This window comes from Hermetia illucens, chromosome 5 (assembly GCF_905115235.1).
Source record: "Hermetia illucens chromosome 5, iHerIll2.2.curated.20191125, whole genome shotgun sequence".
Lineage (NCBI taxonomy): Eukaryota > Metazoa > Arthropoda > Insecta > Diptera > Stratiomyidae > Hermetia > Hermetia illucens.
This window is the reverse complement of record NC_051853.1, coordinates 21,114,485-21,132,780: the sequence shown is the minus strand read 5'-3', so window position 1 is coordinate 21,132,780 and position 18,296 is coordinate 21,114,485. Positions and strand designations below refer to the sequence as shown.

The window sequence follows — 18,296 nt, the reverse complement described above, 5'->3', positions numbered from 1 at the left end:
GGTACAGATGAAACTTTACATCCCCGTTGTTGCATTTAATTCATAGTTTAAATAATCTACTATAATAATTTAATGCAAAATAAGCAATCATAATTCCTTTCAACGCCGATGTTAGCACCTCTTTTGTTATACTCGGTCATATGAGAATTAGGTGTTTTTGATCAATTAATTGGAAACTAACTGGCCTTGTGTCAGGTTCTCCTCAAATTCGATGTCAATGTAGTGAAATTTGTAGAAATCTATAGATCTTTCATCCTTTTTCTTCTTTGATTTTATTGTATTTATTTCCTTGTTTTTTTTTATCTGTTTTATTTGATCAATAAATGTTGTCCGTCCCGTCGCTCTCTATGGTTCTGAGTGTTGGCCGACTATAAAAGACAATAAACGGCGTCTTGCGGTAATGGAGACGAAGATGCTACGTTGGACTAGTGGCGTTAGACGTTTAGATCACATCCGAAATGAGGATATCCGCGATCGTTATGGGGCTGCACCGATCGTGGAAAAGTTGCGAGAGAGGCGTCTTCGATGGTATGGTCATGCAATTCGTGCAAACGAGAATTCACTTGCCAAGATTGGTCTGAACATCGAACTCGATGGTTAACGACCAAAAGGCAGGCCTAACCAACGGTGGCTTGATACGCTGGATGGGGATTTAAAAGCCTCGAGATTGCACCCAGGTCGTGCATTCGATAGAGCCAAATGGCGAAACCTACCATGACGAGCCGACCCCGCTTGTGAACGGGACAAAGGCCGAAGAAGAATAAATGGAAGAATATACACAGAATCTGGCTGGCTAGGATGACCCTGACCAATGTGCAAGGCCAGATGTTCACCCAACTACTGGATTACACTGACGATATCGAAATCATGGGAAGAACGACCCGAGATGTACAATGAAGGCAACACAAAATATATGGTGCACCGTCACCACCGAAAACCAACCAACCAACAACAACAAACCGCGATCTCTTGGCCGCGTTCTAGAGAAGAATCCTCCGAAGAATTTTTGGCCCCCTACATGAGGATGGACGATTCCGTAGCCTATATAATGACGAAATCTATGAGCGATACCATGACCGTCCAGTTGTGGATAAATTACGGCTCAATAGGTTACGGTGGGCGGGTCGCTTAATCCACATGGATGAGGATGATCCAGCCCGGAAAGTCTATAAGGACAATATCTATGATAGAAAAAGAAAAAAAAAGAAGATGAGGCAGACCCTGCCTGAGATGGATTTATGGCGTAGGTCAGGACGCCAGACGGCTTTTAGGGATATCAAATTAGTGAACCTCGGGGCAAAACCGGTATGTCTGGAGTTCCTTATTAAGGCAAGCCTAGACCGGATACCGGTTGTTGCGCCATTGGAGATGATGATGAGGATGATCCAGCCCGGAAAGTCTATAATGGCAATATCTATGGTAGAAAAAGAAGACGAGGCAGACCCTGCCTGAGATGGACCTATGGCGTAGGTCAAGACGCCAGACAGCTTTTAGGGATATCGAATTGTTGGACCTCGGTGGAAAACCGGGATGTCGGGAGTTCTTTATTAAGGCAGGCCTAGACCGGATACCGGTTGTTGCGCCGTTGATGATGATACTCAGAATCAACAGTCCAAAGGAAAATGGTTTTGGAATTTAACCGGATCTCTCTTTCACTGAAACCAAAATTGAGTTAACATGGTTTGGGCGTAGTCACATGAGCTCAATACTCTTCTGGGATGAATTAAGGGACCAATCGGGAGTTCGCTTGTGTCCGCCGAAGCGAATGGTTCGTTCTGGCGATTACTCTCGACTGTGTTCTGATCAGGCTTGTGCGCTGTTGCTAAGTTTACGATCATCGATATTCAATTGTTTAGCCATGTTTGATTAACGGTTTATTTAACGTTTTCAAGTTTTGTGCTCAAATATTAAAGTTGTCTGAAAGTGGCAGAAAGCGAACAAGGGGGAATGAATCCCCGGATGATAATCTTCGAAGTAAACTGAGAGTTCTGCGAAGACCACCACCATTACCATCTGAAATGGCGGGCGCATCCAACCGGTTTAGCATTTTACAAGTAGATGAAAATGAAATGGCAGTGGATAGCGATACAGTTAATGTGGTCACCGCCACTCAAAAGAAGGTAAAAATTCCACCTATTGTCTTTCCGAAACTACAGAAAGCTGAAATTGACGAGGCGATGGTAAACTCAATGTTACTGTATACTATGTCAAGTATTCAGGCATCGGACGGAAACTTTTCACTGACACTATCGAAGACTTTGACCGAGTTATTAACCACTTCAAAGTAAATAAGACTGAATTCTTTACTTATTGTCGACCAGACAAAAGGCCGATCAAAATCTTGTTATCGGGCCTGCACAGCATGGATAATAACAAACTGGCTGAGCTGCTTAAAACCGAATATGGCATTACCTGTCTAGATGTAAAAAAGTTTGAACCATCGAAATCCCGCTACACCGAGCAAACGTTTTACATTTTATATTTTGAAAAAGGTACGATCAAGCTAGCGGATCTTCGTCGAATAAAATCAATTCAGCGTACAATTATCACTTGGAGTTATTATAGTAATGCACGAAGTGGCCCCACTCAATGTCACAACTGCCAGCTGTACGGCCACGGTAGCTCTAACTGTAATCTGCCTACTAAATGCCAAATTTGCAGCATTTCGCACAAAACAACTGATTGCCAGTATGCAAAACTCCAACCTGATCTAATTAGATCATTTCTAAAGTGTGCTAACTGTAATCTTCAGCATTTAGCAAGTGATCCTACTTGCCCAAAGCGTGAAGAGTATTTAAATGCTGTCAGGGGAGCCGCATCTAGACGAAATCATTCAAGTACCGTCAGCCGACCAAAACCGCAGCCGTCAATCATTTCAACAATGAAAGCTTTCCTTCTTTAAAGTTACATGGTAATTCGAATTTGCAGCAGAGTGCTTCGAAGTCGAACTTTGAACCCTCGCGAACATCGTTTAGTCATGCAGTCAGGAACGGACTGCCTACGACCAATAGTAGAAATACAATTAATAATGCGAATAACCTGTTTTCTCCAGAGCAAATGATAGAACTGTCAGCCGAGCTTATCACAAATCTTTCAGACTGCAAGTCTAGAACAGACCAATTTAATGTCATTATAAACTTAGCTGTTAAGTTCCTTTACGGTCCATAAACTTAAAGTAGTTCTATGGAACGCACAAAGGGTTAAAAATAAGTCCGATGAGCTTTTTGACTTTGCAATAAGTGATCATATTGATATTTTGTTATTAACAGAAACTTGGCTTAAGAGTAAAGATAAGTTCTTTCATCCTAGTTTTAAAACTTATAGGAATGATAGGCAAGATGAAGTAGGCGGGGGGGTTGCCATAAGTTTAAGAAATAACATCAAGCATAAAATACTACCCGCGTTCAAAACTGAAATTCTTGAGACTATTGCTTTAAGACTAGAGGAGTTGGATTTGAATATTGTCGTTGCTTACTTTCCAGGCACGAAGCTTAATGTGCAGAAACTAAAAGCGTTTGAAAACGACCTTAAATTACTGATTAGTAAAAATGAAAAATTACTCCTTTGTGGTGATTTAAATGCATGACACCATCATTGGAACTGTGTAAAAGCGTACAAGGCTGGCAAAATACTTTTTGATCTGGTTTGTGAAAGAAACCTTTTTATTCACACTCCCACAAGACCCACCTTTTTGAACCCTAGGGGATACGACTCTACATTAGATCTTGTAATTTCAAACGGCCGAATCAGCATCGACCAACCTGTAACAGGGGACAAACTATCTTCGCCTCATTTACCAGTAGCCTTTCAACTAACTTCTGAGACTTCACTATCAAATTCAGACGAATCAGTGGATAGAATTAGAATAAACTGGTTGAAATTCAAGAAATACTTGAATGATATTATACAGCTTAAAAATTTAAATTTAGCAAAGATCAGCTCTACCGTCCAAATTGACTCCCTAATTAGTACCTTTTATTGCCATATTAATAGTGCCATAAAATTCGCATCCTATCCTGAGCAAGCCGATTTATTTCCAAACCAAGTCATTGATGAGGGAACCAAATTCTTAATTTCTTCAAGAAACTACCTACGGCGTCAATGGCAGAAAACTCGAAGCAGAAGCACAAAAACCGTGGTTAATAAGCTTACTAAAGCCATTCAAAGTCGAATCTTCGGTGCTAAAAACAAGCGATGGGGTAGAATGCTTCAAGAAATTCCTAAAAACGGTGATAAATTATGGAAATTAAATAAATTATTAAAGAAGAAGAAAATTATTCCGCCCATGCGGAACGCCGGTGACATTATTTACGATGATGAGTCCAAAGCGGAACTTCTAGCAAATCAGTTCCAAAAAGCCCATTTAGCGTCAGACCCCTTAGGATCGGTTTTGCTCAACAAAACCGTTCAGGAGAGGGTGGAAAAACTGCGTACTTCACTCTGTGATTTCGATGCTCGTGCACTTTGTTCCCCTAGAGAAATCAAGGCAATCATAAAGCACTTAAAGCTAAAAAAGGCTCCAGGTCCAGATCGGGTAACGAACTCAATGGTTAAGAACTTTCCTAGAAAGGCGATTGTATACTATTATTTCATCGTGAACAGCTGCTTAAAGCTCTCTTATTTTCCAAAAGTTTGGAAGGAGGCTACGGTAGTACCCATTGTTAAACCAGGTAAAGACCCAAAACTGGCTGACAGTTACAGGCCTGTTAGTTTAATTTCTAGTCTCAGCAAAATTTTTGAGAGAGTTATTCTAGCTCGTGTTAATAAGATTCTAAATCAAACGAATTTATTACCTGATTTTCAATTTGGCTTCAGACCTAAACATTCAACTTCACATCAGGTGTTTCGGGTGACCAGCGAAATCCAAAAAATTTTCAAAGATAAAGAGTCCTTAGGATTTCTTACTTTAGATATTCACAAAGCGTTCGACTCTGTTTGGCACTATGGGTTGGTATACAAGCTATTACTGTTCAGGTTTCCAATTTATCTGGTCAAGCTTTTACTATCATTTTTGTAACTGGAAGAAGGTTTACAGTAAAAGTAGGTAGTAAACAATCCCCAGATCGATCGATTCCAGCGGGGGTTCCTCAAGGTTCTCCACTAAGCCCTACGCTGTTTAATATCTACACCTCGGACATTCCAACTGCCCCAGGGTGTAAACTAGCTGCATTTGCCGATGATGTTGGCATTATTTCTTCCTCTAACGATCCTTCAACAATTATGCCATCTCTTGAGAACCAGCTGGATTCTCTGTATCAATTTTATTTCAGGTGGAAGATTGAAGTGAACCCTTCTAAAACACAAGCTGTGTTCTTTACGAAAAAGAGATGCAAAGCTAAGCTGCCAAGCAGAGACATAAATTTTCTTGGGGAGAGTATTAAGTGGTGTAATAGCTTAACATATTTAGGAGTCGTCTTGGATAAAAAACTTACATTTAAAGATCATACTGATTCAATTTGTTCGAAGATATCTAAATCATTTTGCTCGCTTTACTCGCTGCTAGACAGAAATTCTAAACTATCGGTAGACAATAAATTGATTATGTTTAGAATGGTTATCCAACCAATTATTTCATACTGTGCTCCGGTTTGGTCTCAATGTGCAAGAACACATAAACTTAAAGTTCAGCGTGCGCAAAATAAAATCCTCAAAGTAATTTTAAACAAATCGTTTGACTTTTCAACTGAAAAACTGCACAATGAGGCAAAAGTCAAATATGTTGAAGATTTATGCTTATCGAACTCCGTCAGATTTATGAACAACTGTAGAACTGTTGGCAACCCTCTAATAAATATCCTATGCTCGTCATAAATTCTAGGTTAAGGTAGTTTAAGTTAAGTTAAGTAGGTTAAGTAGATCTAGTAATTTTGAACAAGGTTTTTGCACTTTTCCTTGGGTAATTCATACCATAGAACGAATTTATTTATTTGCGATGCAAATTTTAATTTTGTAGAGTAAAGATGAGTCTGGTATCTACAGCCATAAGTTCTGCGATTGTATAGAAGGTTAAGATCGTGAATAAAGCCGAACTCATAGACTCAAGGGACAAATCGACTAAATGACCAAATACGTGGTATACAAAATTTCCTAGGCGGATTGAATATATACATCAGACTAAAAAGAAGGATTGTGGAACCATATCACGGAGAACACCTAAACAAGACAGTGGGATGGACAGATTTCAGGTTGAAGATTGCAGAGCATATTGTCTTGCGGAAACGCGCGATTTCCAGGGAGTACGAAAATTGGTGAAATACATAAGGTATACAAGAATATTAAACGTGACGGATAGTCTGGGGATTTACAGAGTCCAGCAAGACGCACTTTGCAACAATATATTACATGGTCAAGCAAAGTAGTGTCAGAACCTGCCTTAACATTTAGACCAGCCATCTTAATGTCATTTTTAGTTAGCGTCGCCTCAATTGCCCGCCGTTGCTCATAGAAGGGATCCTTTTCCTGCGTTGTTGCATCCTTAAACTGGACCGGCACTTCGCTGTTCGTATCTTGTCGGAAACTGGGTTTCAAGTTCCAACCATAGCCATCGGCAACAGACTAATACGGCTTCACATCAACTACCACTAAACCTTCTAAATTTCAAAAGAACAGTGCTATAAGAGCGAGAAGTGCACTCTCCTGAGCCTCAGTCAATCCGGTGTTCTTATGAAGGTGGACCAAAGGTCCCCGAAGGAAACCACATCCGAATCATCGTTAACGCCTGGATAACTAAAAGATTAGAAATTTGCAGGTTGCTAGCCCACAAACTTTTACCCCTCTTTAAACAGAGCCTTGGAAAGGTCTGATAAGTAACGAGCCTTTGGTATTTTTCAGCACCATTTTGAAGTGCGACCAGTACTCGTTCTCATGAAGTCGATTAAAAAAATTAAAGTAGTTCATTAAATAAATGCGTATAAGTTTTCAGCTATTAACTTTCTTCTTTTACCGAGTTACAGTCCATCACACTTTTACATAGGAGTAGAGATGGCGTGCTCTCGTCTTGGCACCACCCAACCCTTGGAATTGACTTAATGCTAACGTAATACTCAGATTATTGCAGATGTAAAAAAGATAAGTATCTTGAATGTTCATTAAACATTTTATACTTTTACTTTCTTTTCATTACAAAAGTTTTCAAAGTACTTCAACGTTGAATAAGCCTTAAAGATCATTAATTATCTGAAATGCTTTTAAATGTGTTTGCCGTCATTGAGACAACTTTTGCAAGGAGAATCGGGCATTTTGTACATGATCAAGGGGTTGCAATCCCGTTTTCCCTGTCTCCATATATCTATAAATGTACTTTTCATGGTTTTTAAATGTCCTTATGTGGATACATTTGTATCTTCTTGTAGGTATCTTCAAGAAAGTTCCCAAAAAGCAAACATTTTAGAAGTTTGCTTCTCACTACCCTTACATGCACATCAGTATGAACTCGGCAAGGTTAAAGACAAACCCCGCAACGAGGTCACAACATTCCCTGAAAATGAGATGCAGGCTCACATGTTTACTTACTCCTGTCTGTAAATAAAACTAATTGAATATGTTTTCGTTCAAGGATATTACATTGCCAATTTCTAGGCAAGGAATCATTATTCCATTAGAAAGGTTTGGCGCAATGTTCCATTCACTTTGTTGACGCAATCTCTGGTAATATCTAGGATGGTTTCGGTCAGTTTCATCACTGCAATCTACATATTTCATCCCCGATAAGATAAACAATTAATAGTAGCCCTAGATAATAAAAATTCCTCCTACTGCTTTCAATAGTAATCCCAGGATAGATTTGGACGAAAGAAATTTCATTTTACGTATACGAGGTGCTCATCAGTAGGACTTGCTTGTAGTTTCCATCTTACAATAAATTATGGATGAAATGGTCCGAAATGAAGATGGGGGAGTATTGTGATGGTGAATAGAATATTACAGTGCGCTACTCCTTTTTCCTACTCTGCTTTGGGTCCTATAAATATATGCGTACAAAACCGAAAACAAACTGGGTGAAACAAAACGAGGCCAAACGGAAATACGTATGTATGTATGAATAGTAGACAGATACACATATATCTAGGTAGATGCGGTGTACAAGATTTTTTTTTTGGGAAATTCCAAGTTACAAGTTGGAGTTGCCATTAGTCACAATCAGAGCAGAGATAGGCAACAAACCAGTTTAACAGCAGTTTAGGGGTATTCCTCTGGAGTCACAATGGCAAACGCTGGATCCGATACGGGTGAATATAAAATCTTGCGTGGGAGCGCTGTATCCTAAGGATTCTTTCTTAAAATCAATAGAAAATTCCCAATTATGACCTGAAACTGAAAGAATGTTTGCTTCTCTAACACAATATCTTAAAGAAGTTCATAAAATCCTTAAGACAAGAAAAATTATTAATGTATTTATATTTTGCGACACGACACGTAGCGACGGACGGATATGATGCTGCTGTGACATTACACTATATTCTCTCGAAGTTTTCGAAATGTCTCTGGCTAATACATGAAGGATCTGACTGAATTTTGATAATTGACAATCAAGCTTGGATGATTTTTCTTAATTTTTCCAATTTTTTTTAAATCGCATATCTGTGTGATACAATTGACCAACCTTTAACCTGCCAAGTTAGCCATATTTTGAAGATACGAATAATAATGATCTTATTATGATATATCATGTGGACTTATATAATATAATTACATGGACTTCGTCACACACTTTTTTCGATATCCTTAAGCCAAATTCAAAGTTCCCATTCGTCCATTTTCCACAAACAATGTGACTAATTTTGTCCTGATGGTAACCCATTTTAAGGATTCATCTTATAGGTATAGATGCCACCAAACTGAACTGGGCCCGTATATCTATTGTGCCAGGCAAGTACTCGTTATTCTGTTGAATGGGCACTTAGTATGCAAAGGATTACCCGTCCAGTACTTGGTGGAATGGAGAATTCTCGGTTTTAGGGTGGCTTTCATGGAATGCTTAACCGCATTGGCCACAAAAATACACATAACCAATCTCGTTCCTTCATCTGACTACCATCCAAATGATGTAGCATATGGAAGGGATTGGGGGAGGACAAGGGACACAGTCGTTTGTTACCAAAACAATAATATTAAACGCAATGTTTGCAGTTGACGTGCAGAATTGTTCTCTGTTTTCGGTTTCTGTTGTCTTACCCGTTGGTTGTGCACAAGTGGTATCTTATTTGCATATTGTGCAATTGTGCTGCTCGTTTTCCAGGTTAATGTATCAACCAGGGAATGCTCACTGACGCCCGGACATGGTACTGTGATATTCTTTCCAGCCTCAGCATAGTATTTTTGTATCGGTATATTTGTTACGTCTGTAAAGAAAAGTAAATGGCACTGGTTAGTTTTAATATTGAAAAAATAGCAACATAAATTTCATAGGCCAATAGATTTAAGAAAAACTTATTAATTCTGTGGAAATATCAAATAATGGAGGAAATTTTTATGCCCAACATGGCAAATGAAGGCGAATTACCCTTCTTAGATATCAAAATAGTAAGACAACAGAAAGGGACACCATAAAAAAACATTAAAAGGAAGACATGTCAAATTCAAGGATCGGAGCCTAGACTCCGATTGGGATCCTAAAATGGAAACGGCAGGTGCTCAAGTTAAACTCCAGGACCTTCATGTCAGAATTGTTTCATTCATTCCAACAAAATTAAGTAGCATCAAGTAGCAATGCATTACCATCTGTAATGTCCGCGGTTTTAAGAGATCTACAACATTTCACTCATTGTGGCCAACGACATTCTGATGATGGAATGCATTCGTTACTATGCAGCATTTATTTATTCTTATTTATTTTTTTACATTTTAGCACCCCTAATCCGTGCGCAATGTTCTACTTTAGCAAAAATATCGTCGACCTTTTCCTTCCACCAAAGCCTGGTCATACTGCATATTATTGGGTGCACACCGGAGCTTGGCGTTTTTACCATGCAACAGGACCGGGGTAATTTTTGATGAAGCCGAGTCTCCCGCGCCTAATAACGGGATAAATGGTATCAACTGGTCCGCCCGGTTGGGGGTTGGGTAGGGCTGACAACCCTACACGGAAAACAACTTGTTACGAAGCCACAACAGGAGCCTCGGGCTGGTTGGATTACACAATGACGAACCCGGCAACGACAATGTAGTAACGATTTGCGCATTTTCTCATGGAACGTGCGCTCCCTGTACAGAAATGAAGCTGCTGAGCAGCTAGCCGATAAACTGTCCCAATATAGGTCTGATGTAACAGAGTTACGGGAGATGCGTTGGACAGGGTTGGTTTCCTGGAGAAGAGTTGCTACACCATATATTATAGTGGCCATCCAGTAAACCATGTTCTCGGAGTAGGTTTCGTAGTTAGCCAAAAAATTAAACAACAACCCTCTGACAATCAGGTGACAGCTGACACTGAAGCCATCCACAACACAGCCCTTCGCAACACCTAAAAGGGTGAAATGGATGCCGCAATGACCGCAGCCAACAGAGATCCTGGAGATGAAATATCAACAAATGATCTTCACAATCACCTGAAGAACGTTATCATTGATACGGCCACAAACATACTTGAACCCAGCCGCAAAAACAGTCGGAACGGCTGGTCTGACCATGAATGTAAGCTAGCAACAGAATGGAAGAAAGCTGCATATCACTTCACAGACGGAAAAAGGAAGCCTGGGAGAACCAACAGGTCTGTGAACTCGAAAAGTATAGGAAGCAACCGTACCAGGCGCGCAAATTTTACCAACATATACGAAGACGACGGGCAAATACTGCCACCACGAAATATAAAAGAAACACTCCGTGCAATTCATCGGCTTAAAAATCATAAGTCGTCAGGAGCAGATAGAATTACAGCTGAATTGGTTACATATGAAGGCGACCAACCACACCAAGGTGTAGACCAGCGAATCAATGCTTGACGACTGGCAAAGAGGCATTATCTGCCTCATACATAAAAAGGGAGATATCAAGCAGTGCAGTAATTATAGAGGTATCACGTTGCTAAGTACCATCTGTAAGATATTCTCCGCTATCTTGTTAGGCCGGATAGCCCCATACGCACAGAACAGCACTGGCCCATACCAAAGAGACTTCACTCTAGGCAAATCAGCAACAGGTCAGGTTTTCTCTCTGCGTCAAGCAATGGAAAAATTGTTATAATATGGACATCAGTTGCACCATCATCATGCATCTCTTCATCGACTTTAAAGCCACCTATGATAGCATAGCCAGGGTAAAACTGTACACGGCCATGAGAGAATTCGTTATTCCGACGAAATTGATAAGACTGACAAGGCTGACCCTGACCAATGTGCGAGGCCAGATAAAAGCAGCAGGGTCACTCTCAAGACCATTCAAAATCAAGAACGGTCTACGACAAGGGGATGCCCCAGCATGCGTCCTCTTTAACCTGGTCCTGGAGAAATTGATCCGTGACGCTGAGATAAATGCGAGGGGTGCGATCATCTTTAAGTCCACCCTACTACTGGCCCATACTGACGACATCGATATCATGGGAAAAACGACCCGAGACGTACAAACTGCCTTCATCGAGATCGAGCAGGCGGCCCAAGATCTCGGGCTGCACATCAATGAAGGCAAGACAAAATATATGGTGGCGACGTCAGCACCGAAGACGAACCAACCAACAACATCAACCCGCACTGGTCAAACGGGAAGATAAACATAGGAGACTACAACTTTGAGACCGTTGATCATTTCTCCTATCTAGGGTCGAAAACCACAACCGATAACAGCTATGACGATGAAATCCGCGCACTGTTGTTGGCAGCCAATAAAGCCTATTTCAGCTTACAAAAACTGTTCCGCTCGAAACGTCTCACCATAGGGTCAAAATTCTTACTGAGCAAGACAATGATCTTGCCAGTCCTCATGTATTCCTCGGAGACTTGGGTTCTTAGCAGAAAAATTGTGAACTCTTGCTCGCGTTGGAGAGAAGAATCCTCCGAAGAATTGTTGGCCCCTACATGGGGATGGACGATTCCGTAGCCTATATAACGACGAAATCTATGAATGATACCATGACCGTGAGGTTGTGGATAAAATCCGGTTCAATGGGTTACAGTGGGTGGGTGACTTAATCCGTATGGATGAGGATGATTGGAAAGTCTATTAGGGGAATACCTATGGTAGAAAAAGAAGACGAGGCAGATCCTGCCTAAGATGGAGTGATGGCGTAGGTCAGGAGGCCAGAAAGCTTTTAGGGATATGGAATTGTTGGACCTTGGCGCAAAACCGGAATGTCTGCAGTTGCTTATTAAGGCAGGCCTAGACCGGATACCGGTTGTTGCGCCATTGATGATGATGATTATTTATTGTTCGTTAGTGTTTTTTGTACAATTTATGGTGAGGGTGGTCGGTATGATTTTGAAAAACATGAATGGAGGTGCTGAAAGATGCTAGATAGTAGGAAAGTTATCGATTTTCTCCCCAGTTCGTCGCAGGGGTGTCGCGAAGACAAAGATATTAGAAAAGAAATTTAAGACACTAATGTTAAGTTCATTGGAACGGATGGCATTGTGTAATTGCGGTGAGCAATATCGTTTTTGACTGGGTTCTATCTAATGACTGGAATTATTGTACTAGCACTACAAGATTCCGCTGGTAGTTGAGGCTTGAGAATATACTTAAAACCTTCCTTGCTTGTCGTAAGGGGCGACTGAAAGGGATGGAAATTTGTGGGCTAGCAACCTGTAAATTTTGAAACTCTACCGAAACCTCAACAATGCCTTGAATAGAGACTGACCTCACGGCAACAACCTTTGGTTCGAAACTGGACTATGACTGGTCTCTGGAATGTGCGCCCACTCCTCGACAATGGTAGAGAGGGTCCGCAAAATGCTCGCTTTCTCCAACTGGGAATTCGAGCGATGTAAACCGGACATCTGGGCCTAAGTGAAGTAAGATGGTGGGACTTTTGGAGAGTACTTCTTTCTCTCTTGTGCCAATGTTCTTTTATACTGTGGAAAGCCAAGTGGTAGCAGACGCGAATCCATTGTCGGGTTGCTTTTAACGGCTACTGGAAGGCGCGCTCTCTTGACCTGAAAGCCGGTTTCTGACAGAATTCTAGCTTCTGGATTTCGATCCCGGTTAAGAAGTATCACAATTGTACAATCCTATGCACCAACAGAGACTTCCGATCTAGTGGAGAAAGATGCTTTCAATGCGCAGTTAAACGCGGTTTAGGAGAAGCTTCCTATAGGTAACATTGTGATCATAATGGGTGATTTCAATGCCAAGGCGGGATCTGACGAAACCTTTCTCGGACATGTGGTGGAGAAGCACGGTCTTGGTGACCTTAACGGTAATGGTTAAGTTCGTGGATTTCTGTAACTGCCACTGCCTCGTCATTGGTGGCACATTGTTCGAGCACAGAGTCTGCTATAAGGTCAGTTGAGTTTGGAGTGGGTCGCCCTTGGCATTTAGCGCAGAACAGTGGGGGAAGAGTGCGAGCGCCTCGGGAAATAATGTGGGGAGCTGGAGCGCATTTCAGGTAACCGCGTAAGTGTGGTTGACGCGCCGTACCCCACCAAGGGGTGAAAGCCAACTATATATATGTTACTAGAAACGGTTCTGCTAATACGTTCAATAATTTGGGCACCATATTAACAACCATCTCAGCGCAACATTCTGAGTTTTTGGTACATCGTCACAAAAAACCAAATACATATGTTTAGAACAGGATGTAGTACATGTTGTTGCGCAACTGGTTTCGGTGATCTTCTCGCGCAAAGGAGTAAGATCGACCCGAAACAAAAATATCCATTATCATTGCTTCTTTTTATTGAATAAAATTTTGAATTTTGTTTTAATATAGTGGAAGAAATTTCAAATAGTGCACAGTTTACCGATCCAATCCCGACATTGTCTTCGGATTGTCAGAAATATGAACATTTTCAGCCTATCGTTCCTGCTGTTTTAAACGTACCAAGACTAAAACAATGTAGTCGGAGAATTGCAGCAGTCAAATGGCATTTATAATTGATAAAACCACGTAGGTTTTTGCTTCTACAAAAATTTGTCTTGTTCTTCAGCCCTTGCTCCGTTCAAAAACGGGGCAGACTTGTCTTGATCGTTTGCGCCAATTTGTCGAACGAAGCCTGATCTGATCTAGGTGGAGTCGCGGAGCTGGCAAATCACCAGCCAGCGTATCATGCCATCGTTGTTTCGGCCGGCCTGTAGGTCGTTTCCCATCGACCTCGTGTTCTGGCCAATTTTGAAAAGTGAGTTTTTGTCAACGTAAATTTCATGCCTATAAGATCGAAGACGCTTCTCTCGCAATTTTTTCACGATCGGCGCAACCTCGTATCGTTCGCGGATATTCTCATTTCGAATGTAATCACGGCGTATTTTATCACTGGTCCAACGCCCCATCAGCGTGAGGCGTCGTTCATCGGCTTTTGTAGTCGGCCAACATTCAGAACCATAGATCCCCCAGCCACCAGAAGTGGCGAACGACACAGTGTTAAATTTTGGATTTGAAACATTCATTGATGCGTCCATCACTAGAAACGCCAAAATAGTATTAGAAGTATATAGCTATGTAGCTCCAGGAGTTCGTATACATTTGAAATACAAAATTGTATAGGAGGAAGAAAGCTAAGTGACTTTATTATTGGAGAAGACTGTAAGTATTATTATAGAAATGGTGACTTCTTTAAAGATATAAATGAATCTCAAAGATGTCAAATGCATAAAAGACGTTCATAAACCTTTGCTCACTCCACTGGGAAGGTAGAGACAAACGGAAAAGTAAGGTTATTTTCCAGGCGCCACTTCCACTCTATCCCCAACCGAACAAGGAGATGGGTTAAATAGTGAACTGATTTTAATAAACTTTTATTTTATTGATTTTGTTCTGTTACATTTCCTTCCATTGAAAAGTATTTCAACTGTCCTATATGATTCAGCCACACATTTCCTGAAAATATCCCAAGGCTAACTCGTAGATGAAAAACATGTTTTTTGTGACCAAATAATTGCATCAATATTAAAATGTATCTCCAATGATACAGCTACTTCTATCTCCTGCCATAACTTTATCCTCGTTATCTCCCTCCCCCTGAAGCCTGCCTGGTACTTCCACCGAATACATATTTATTTAGTCCTCATTTCCATAAACATCTTCCAGTAGAGCTACTTTCGAAAAATGTTTAAAATTAAATTCGTGCCACCAAACCCAATATGCCATCCCTCAACCAACTTTAAATTATATTTCAATCTGATTACAGGAAAGTTATAAAAGCAGCTCGTCATCTGTCCTCACCTTTTACGATAATTTTATCGTTCGTGTCATTACGCCCTATGTGACCATGTTCGACCATTTCGTGAGAGCCGTAATAAAAGGACAATTTCAATGATGGAACTCTCAATTTTGGGTTCTCAGATACTTTCCTAGGTCTTATGAAAATGTGCCAAAGTCTAATAAACCGGAAATAATAAAGTCACCATCATTTTCGCAATGTTATCGGTTAATGGTGGACTTTTGGTTTATTATGTACGTTCGTATGTCGAACCGTTTGAGTAGTGGCTGCACTTGTCGTCAGCAAGCATATGCTTTAGAGGGTTACCTGGCTCAGGGAGAAATTGTCCTTACTTTTGGGATTGGGACACGAAATTTGGATACGTTTGCCTTTGAGAGTTTCGACAGCTTCGAAATTGACTTTGCCAAGTATAGTTTGAATTAGAAATCTAGAAATCCTGCTCAGCAAGTTTGAGGTAAAGCCAATGTTTGACATTTCGCAGCATGGAATCTTTAATGAAGAATACGTCCTAAACATGTCCCTGGAGTTGGATGAATTGAAAGAAGGAGGAAGGAATCAAGACAAATAAAACAGATGATTCCTAAGTGGACTGTCAAAGTATCCCTTTCTCCTTCTTCGACAATGTCCTCGTAACTTTCCTCTGAGGCACCATATTGGCAATACTGGTCAATAATAATATGATGATTTCTGACTCTATCGTTTTTCATACGTCTTCACCCGTCCAGGATGGCGTTGCTATTAACTGCGGTTACGCGTGATGACATCAAACCATCGTAAATTATGTCCTCACTCGTTTGGTTATGGCGAAACCGTTTTAGTGCCAACTGCCATACAACCAGGCATGTGTCGAGAAGATGGGAGAGGTGATCAGGATATGCTCACACAATAGCATGTATGCGTATATCTGCGGCATTGAGTGCCCATTGTTTGCGAAACCATTACAGGGAGCAGTTAGAACGATTCGTTTTAGGCGAAAAAAGCAGAATACGTGCTAATAAAAAATGGTATTCAGATAAAACGGAAGCTTTTTCTGAGAAGAAAAAAGTTCCTGCCGATGCATCAGCAACCATTTGAAAGCGAAGATAATGGATGCCGTTTATTTTTAACATGACGATGATACCATAAAATGCTCTAGCGAAGTTCATGTGGGTACCCATTTATCACATCTTATAATCCAGATCTAAAAATGGGACATTCCGCGGGTATAACAGCAAAACAAAAATACAGCTTTGGCGAGTTTATTCAATACAAAGTAATGAGAAAGGAGGGGTGGATTCAATGGTCCTTTATTTAAGTCCTTTTTAAAATAGTTAGCAATTTATACGCTTCTGTTATTAGAGTTTGGGGAAGCATACAGTATGATACGTAGGTGGAACATTCATAGCCGAAAAGAGCTAGTATCATCTGTTACCACAAAAGGATTTCCCGCCATACATCGAAGTTCCGATCGCTCCTTCCTTCAGCAGTCTTTGCACTGGTATCAGACAACCCTTGACGCGTCCTTCGAGTGAAGTGTGGGCCACAATTTCCTTCTTCTTCTATGAACAGCGAACGGAGACGGTCACGTGACGCCATTGAGAATCGCCCGAATACCATCTTACTTGTAATTGTCCTTTGTACTATGTAGAAAATGTAGATAATTTCAAAGGTAAAAGTGGAACGCGCATTGCAGCAGAGACATGCCAACGCTGGGTCTACGAGGTATTTCGACGAGTCGATTTCTACCATCCGTATATGGACGACATCCTTGTCCCATCGGTAGACGAAGAGGAGCACATGAAGCACCTGCGCATTCCTTTTCAACGCCTCAGCGAAAATGGGATCGTCTTCATTATGGTAAATGCGTTTTGGGTGTGCCTGAAGTGCTCTTTCTTGGCTATCAGTCAACGCTGATGATGTTCGCACAGCACTCCCGCCCACCATCCCCAGCTTTCCGAAGCTGAACATCGCCAAGGAATTACGTCAGTTTCTTGGCATCATCAACTTTTTCAGGAACTACATTCCGGGCTGTGTCAGGACATAGGTACCACTCAAGGGTCTTCTCGTCGGCAACATCAAAGAAAAGACTGAACTTCGTTCGATTCCTGAAGCTGAAGCGGCTTTTCAAAAGACAAAAGACAGCTTCGCGAAGCAAACTTGCTCGTCTATCCTGAGGCCGGAGTGCCTCTTGCGCTGCTCACGCACGACTCTGGTTTTAGCGTTTGCGCGCCTGTCAACAACAAATTAACGGAGTGTGGGAACCGCTAGCTTTCTTTTCAAAGAAGTGTAGCTCTGACTCGTTATAGCGTCTTGGACCGAGAGCTGCTGGCAGCCTACCTGGCTGTCAAGCAGTTAAGACACATGCTCAGGCGGCTTCGTGATTTTCACAGATCACAAACCGTTTACCTTCGCCTTCCATCAGAAACTCGAAAGAATATCACCACGCCAGCTTGACACCTGGGATTCATCTCTCCCACCGAGGAAATGTCAATATCACTCGGCTTTGCAACGATGGCACGAACAACGAGATTACGAGGAGAGGAAGCAACTACTCGCTTCTCTTTTTCTTGCCGCAGATAACTAGGAAAGAATGGTTAGAAGCCTCGCTGCAAAGTTCCTTTGTTGGTTACTCATAATAGGACAGAGGTACAGACGATTTTGTAGAAAGTGTGTAACGTGTGGTTGCCATCTGGGGAATGGAACAGGGTATCATCCACACCTACACGCCATCGTTCATGGTGTGCTGAAGTCAGTTTTAGTTCCTTCCGACACTTTCGAAAAGCTTGTACCTTCCCTTTACTGTCCCGCCCCATGTGTTTCTGGGGCGCCTCAAATGTCGGTAATCCTGAGACAGTGGATTGCTGCCTAAATTACCCAATGGAGTGCATTCTCTTTTCTAAAGTGTAATTTCCTCACTGGCGTTTCCGACTTCTCGTCAATACTTCGACGGGTATCTGGTTGGTGTACGAGCCTGTGAAATTATGCCAGGCCAGAATACCCCCTAGTATGATA

The 18,296-nt window shown here is 41.3% G+C and overlaps 1 protein-coding gene across 4 annotated transcripts in view; it reads right to left on the bottom strand.

Moving 5' to 3' along the window:
- Positions 1-18,296, bottom strand: part of LOC119656717 (tyrosine-protein phosphatase 99A) — a 588,033-nt gene that overhangs the window by 450,269 nt on the left and 119,468 nt on the right. For all 4 annotated transcript variants that reach the window (XM_038063239.1, XM_038063240.1, XM_038063242.1 and 1 more), the window contains exon 2: positions 9,175-9,341. In XM_038063239.1, the coding sequence (XP_037919167.1) occupies positions 9,175-9,341 (167 nt within the window). The remainder of the gene's footprint in view (positions 1-9,174; positions 9,342-18,296) is intronic.